Source organism: Portunus trituberculatus, chromosome 18 (assembly GCF_017591435.1).
Source record: "Portunus trituberculatus isolate SZX2019 chromosome 18, ASM1759143v1, whole genome shotgun sequence".
In the NCBI taxonomy this organism is placed as follows: domain Eukaryota; kingdom Metazoa; phylum Arthropoda; class Malacostraca; order Decapoda; family Portunidae; genus Portunus; species Portunus trituberculatus.
Window position 1 is genome coordinate 9,342,120 of NC_059272.1, and position 7,314 is coordinate 9,349,433.

The 7,314-nt window shown below is 31.5% G+C and overlaps 1 protein-coding gene across 1 annotated transcript; it reads left to right on the forward strand.

Annotated features, from left to right (window-relative positions):
- Positions 1–51: 51 nt before the first annotated feature.
- LOC123505405 (carbohydrate sulfotransferase 10-like) lies at positions 52–6,806 on the forward strand. Its single transcript, XM_045256638.1, has 7 exons — positions 52–193; positions 2,969–3,078; positions 3,565–3,676; positions 3,998–4,089; positions 4,184–4,283; positions 4,707–4,912; positions 5,987–6,806. The coding sequence occupies exons 1-7, from the start codon at positions 182–184 to the stop codon at positions 6,738–6,740; spliced, it is 1,386 nt and encodes a 461-aa protein (XP_045112573.1). The 5' UTR covers positions 52–181; the 3' UTR covers positions 6,741–6,806.
- The last annotated feature ends 508 nt before the right edge of the window (positions 6,807–7,314 follow it).

Sequence of the window (7,314 nt, forward strand, 5' to 3'; positions counted from 1 at the left end):
TTTCCGACGCTCTGAACTTTTATCAACTTCCTTACTTCAGTACGTTTTCTTTATCTCTCTCTCTCTCTCTCTCTCTCTCTCTCTTATTTATTTTTACCATCTGCATTGCCTCCTCCGTCAAGATATCGGAGCTGTCAACATTTGGTGGATTAACTAACTAGTCCCATCCAGACTCAAACCAATGGACTCAAAGGTAAGAAGACTCTCTCTCTCTCTCTCTCTCTCTCTCTCTCTCTCTCTCTTATCGCACGTCACAGCGATGAATACTGAATGAAAAGAATATAGAATAGATAAGATTTCGAAAAAAAGCTGATTTATATCAGAAAAGCGTGTTAGTACTCGTAAATGGGACATCTTTATCAATATACTGAAGTGCATCAACCTTTTAAGCACCTTAGAAGCAAGAAATAGGGCAAATATGATCCTGGGTTTTATAGATAGAAATGTTAGTTATAAAAGTAAGGAAGTGGTGCGTAGCTTATATAATTCCTATGTTAGGCTCCATTTAGAGTATTGCATACAGGCCTGGTCACTCCACTATAGGTGGGATATCAACATGTTAGAAGCAGTTCAGAGAAGAGCAACTAGGATGATACCAGCATTAAAGCGCCTGGAGTATAGAGATAGATTAAAGGAATTAAACATGTTTTCATTTGAGAGGAGATGTATAAGAGGGGATATGATAGAGTTATTTAAAATGTTCTCAGATACAAACTACATAGATGTGAGATCTTTCTTTACCTTAGAGGAGGGAAATAGGACTAGAAATCATGGCAGGAAGATTAGAAAGCAAGGCTGCAGGTTAGATATAAGAAAATATTTCTTTAGTCATAGGGTGGTAGACTTCTGGAATGCATTGCCAGAAACGGTTGTAAATAGCACTAGTTTGACAATGTTTAAAAACAGATTAGATAAGCACTTACATTTATTAGATTTATAATTATGTATAGCACTGCATGATAGTTTTTATAAGAAATTTACTATAGTTAAACGAGACATGATCCCCATGTATGGGGACCACAAATTGTAGAGGATTTCGCTACAGGACTTAGCTCTGTTAATGGGCTAAATATTTAGAATTAGTATATAATGTATTGTGTACTTGTAAGTGTATCTTTAAGTATTGATGACGAGGTCGCTGTGCGACTGATACAGGATAACCTAGATGGGCCCTGGTGGCCCTTTGTTATCCTATTATTTATGTTATGTTATATGTTAACTAGAAATTAAGTGAATGAAGAAAAGTGTACAAGGTGTATTCCGCAGCATTCTTTATTTTTTAGGTGTTGAATTTTTCATTAATTTTCAGAACATCCCTTCCCCAACAGACTGTATTTAGTATTGTTTATAGGAAAACTGCAAGACCTTTACAATTAGCCCTGTCTATGCTCACAGGCCACGAAAATCATTATATCGATCAGAATCACTTTACTAGGACGCGTTTCCATGCATGAACAATCAACTCTTCCTCAAAATGTTTTCAGTTTTGCGAGTGTGAACATTACACAACTTATCACGTCGTCACAGTAAATTCATATATATATATATATATATATATATATATATATATATATATATATATATATATATATATATATATATATATATATATATATATATATATATATATATATATATATATATATATATATATATATATATATATATATATATATATATATATATATATATATATATATATATATATATATATATATATATATATATATATATATATATATATATATATATATATATATATATATATATATATATATATATATATATATATATATATATATATATATATATATATATATATATATATATATATATATATATATATATATATATATATATATATATATATATATATATATATATATATATATATATATATATATATATATATATATATATATATATATATATATATATATATATATATATATATATATATATATATATATATATATATATATATATATATATATATATATATATATATATATATATATATATATATATATATATATATATATATATATATATATATATATATATATATATATATATATATATATATATATATATATATATATATATATATATATATATATATATATATATATATATATATATATATATATATATATATATATATATATATATATATATATATATATATATATATATATATATATATATATATATATATATATATATATATATATATATATATATATATATATATATATATATATATATATATATATATATATATATATATATATATATATATATATATATATATATATATATATATATATATATATATATATATATATATATATATATATATATATATATATATATATATATATATATATATATATATATATATATATATATATATATATATATATATATATATATATATATATATATATATATATATATATATATATATATATATATATATATATATATATATATATATATATATATATATATATATATATATATATATATATATATATATATATATATATATATATATATATATATATATATATATATATATATATATATATATATATATATATATATATATATATATATATATATATATATATATATATATATATATATATATATATATATATATATATATATATATATATATATATATATATATATATATATATATATATATATATATATATATATATATATATATATATATATATATATATATATATATAAATATGTATATATGTATATATATAACACACACACACACACACACACACACACACACGCAAACTGAAGCAAAGCCGTTCAGGTGCTGGTGAGTAGCAGGTGTAGCATGTGTGCATCTGTAGGGCTAAGTTTGTATATGATTAATTTTTGCTGACACTGCTAATCCGAGCAGAGTCACTTTCCTCATATGGTAATGCCTCCTCAGTCATTTCGTGTCAAGATGGCGAGCGAGCAGTGGTGCCGAACCAGCTATGGGCACAAATCCACTGGTTCTGCACTGTACTGGGGCTGGATCCTGCCACTTCATTTTTTTGGGTATGAAGCTTTAATTTATTTATAGTAAACACACACACACACACACACACACACACACACACACACACACACACACACACACACACACACACACACACACACACACACACACACACACACACTTTGATGTGATTCCATTACAAAGTACTGCATACTAATTCACGTGGATATGTATATATATATATATATATATATATATATATATATATATATATATATATATATATATATATATATATATATATATATATATATATATATATATATATATATATATATATATATATATATATATATATATATATAATATAAATATATAATATATATATATATATATATATATATATATATATATATATATATATATATATATATATATATATATATATATATTTTGTGGATACATTTCTTTATTTTCTCAAGGAAGATGCACACAAATGCGCTTATTATTTTGCATGCATGCATGGTCTTGGATTCGTGGAACAGAGGTACGTGGCGACTTGGATGTGGAGCTAAAGTGATGATTACGGCAGCCATCCTTATCCTCGGAGCTGGTCTCGTCTCCGTGTTGTCCACCACATCTCTCGAAACAGAGATTGTAAGTCAATCTAGAACTGAAAGTTGTAAGTACTCTCTCTCTCTCTCTCTCTCTCTCTCTCTGTTGTCGTTTTATCATTGGATAAGAAAGAAAAATTTGTTATGGAATGAAATACAAATATATATATATATATATATATATATATATATATATATATATATATATATATATATATATATATATATATATATATATATATTTACAAATAATAGACTAACATCTAAAATGAAAGTGCATGTACATTAGGGATTGTGTTTTTTTTTTTTATGATATTTATTGATATCATCAATGCTTCTGAAGGAGTGATAATGCTTCTGGCAGATGGAGATAATCGGGCAGCGGATGGTACAGCGCAGCGCAAGGGTGGAGAGGATGTGTCAGCGTTACAGCACTTCCCTTCTCCAGCAATACTCGTGAGTGGAGTTTGATCCACTACCAGACTGTACTACTATGCTCATTCCCTTCTCCATGATTTCCGTGAGTAATGCTATTACTTCTACCATGCAGGATGTGGGTGGGGACCCCTGCCAACTGGACATCAGTGAACCAAAGTCTATCTTATCTCGACCTGCTAGTACATCGTTACCACCGCCTTATCTGGTGCAAGGTGTGGATTTCTCTCTTTTTTTGTTCCACTCGTATGATTTTCTAATATATTATCATTCCTCATTTGCTTTCTAGTGATGGATGATGGAATAATGGGCAAAATGTCTTCAGCTGAATAATCTTGGAATAAACATCGTCAGATTTTACATGATTTTGCTGCAGACAAAGGTGTCAACAAGTATGTACGTACTTACAAGTACATGTTCTTCCTCATCAGCGATTTAGAATCAAATTGCAAGTCAGCAGCTACAAAAATTTACTGTCGAAGAGATAGAACGTATAACATATTTTAAAATAAAAACATTATTGCTTATTTTATTTCTTTTGTTGAGGATTGAAAAGAAAAATTCATTTTCACTTAAATTTGATCGGCATCCAATAGATCGCATAATAGCAATACATAGTAAGCATTGCTCTTCCACAGGTACCAAAGGTAGCATCCACTTCTCTGGTGCACGGCTTCTTGCGGGTGCTGGGAAGGGATGATCTCATACAATCTGTGCCTCGTGGTCAACTGCATTCTGTCATTCGTAACCTCATGCCACACCCTTCACCTCAAGAGGATCTCTCTTCCTTCACTGCCTTTCTGGTTGTCAGGCACCCTTTTCAAAGATTGCTCTCAGCTTACAGGTAAAATGTTGTCATCATCAAGCAGGGAGTTGACTGTATACACACACACACACACACACACACACACACACACACACACACACACACACACACCGCGCACTGATCGGTATCGACTTAGCGCGGTGCCCACTATTGTGCGAGCCTTAAATAAATAAGTAAATTAATAAGTGAATTCTAGGTTAAGTTATATCCATAGTTAGGTTAAGCATTTCAGTTCATTGTCTTAGTGTCCCCCCTGTACATTTTCAGCGTAATTTTTTACATTGCCAAAGTAACAAACCGTATATTATTATTATTATTATTATTATTATTATTATTATTACACACACACACACACACACACACACACACACACACACACACACACACACACACACACCGCGTAGTGTAGTGGTTAGCATGCTCGACTCACAATCGAGAGGGCCGGGTTCGAGTCCCGGTAAGCGGCGAGGCAAATGTGCAAGCCTCTTAATGTGTGGCCCCTGTTCAGCTAGAAGTAGAATAGGTAAGGGATGTAACTCGAGGGGTTGTGGCCTCGCTTTCCTGGTGTGTGGAGTGTGTTGTGGTCTCAGTCCTACCCGAAGATTGGTCTATGAGCTCTGAGCTCGCTCCGTAATGGGGAAGACTGGCTGGGTGACCAGCAGACGACCGTGGTGAATTACACATGCACACACACACACACACACACACACACACACACACACACACACACACACACACACACACACACACACACACACCAGATAACATCACGTACTACGTACAGCACCACCGCACCACATCACACCACCACCATCACTACCACACACCATACTATACGACAACACCACAACACACTACATCAAAGGTATCCTTAGCGCCCCGACCTACTCATTCCCGGTTAGCACTCGCCATACAAGCAAAGACACACACACACACACACACACACACACACACACACACACACACACGGTTTTACAATGATGTTAGGAAGAGCTTCACATAGAAAACTGATATAACTTTTTTGACTGTTTTTTTTTTACGAAATATCAATGATTACTATTTTAGTAATTCTACTTGCATTTTTGTTGACAGAGACAAGTTGCTGAATCGACTAGAGCATACTCAATTTTCGTGGTTTCGAGACCAGTATGGCTCTTCCATTATCCAGAATCACCGGCGGCATCCTAAACCACAGCGATATCAGGATGTGCCCACCTTCAGGGAGTTTGTAGAATACTTGATTGTCACTCCAGTGTGGGAATATAACGAGCACTGGCGCCCCTACTACATGACGTGTGCTCCTTGCCATCAACGGTACTCCATCATCATGAAGTTAGACTCAATTGAACTAGAGTCAAATTATCTTGTGCATATAACGGGTCTCCCTGAACTCTCCCCAAAGCACGTCCACGCCACCATTAACACCTCGTATGCTTATCCTTCACTTAGGAATAGAAACAAAAAATTTCAACTGAGTGACTTTCATATACAGCGTCTCCATCACAAGGATCGAACTGGTGCATCTGACTCAGACATAGAATCCAGCTTCTTTTCGGACCTTAACATGCAACTATTAATGAAGCTATACTCTGTTTATAAGATAGATTTTGAGATGTTTGACTTCAGTATTAGTCCTTATGATAAATATGTTCAGATGAATAAAAAATCTAAATTTTCATTTATTTATTTTTTGCCAAGTGGGTTTTTCATGAAAATTAATGAGCTAAAGGAGGTACTTTTTTGGTACCACTTATCTGAAAGGCCACCCGCTAGGGATCCGTTACCCCGAGTAAGGAAGCTCTTTCTGTACTCGGACCGTGACCAGGATTCGAACCCGTGCGCTTGAGGACCTCTTGGACCCCAAACCTGCATGGTTCCATTGTATGTATACACAAAAATAAAAGAAAGAAAAAGAAAAAGCAAACAAAAAGAAAAAAAAGGAAAACGACGGCAGCAACAAGAAAAAAACGATTATATATATATATATATATATATATATATATATATATATATATATATATATATATATATATATATATATATATATATATATATCATCGTTGAAATATTGTTTTTCTGGGCACGTGTGTTTTCCTTGTACACATCAATTGTCACGACACCCCGTGTGCACAACTTCTTCACCGTGCTTCGTACATAACACTGCCATGTCGTCACCACGACCTGATACCAGAGTTAAGCTGGCCTGCTTGTCATGTCTGTATATCTCACTTGGGCAGAAATTGTGGAGTTTATTTATTTAATTTTTTTTTTCAAGTGAATACAACAGCAGCAAGTCTAATACTGATTCTGCACTTATCACACTTCCCACTAACTCAACGTTCCTTTTTACTGCTTACTTCACTTCCAGCTTAATACTATTCCTGCTTAATACTGACCACCCATATTGGCTCGGTACCTCC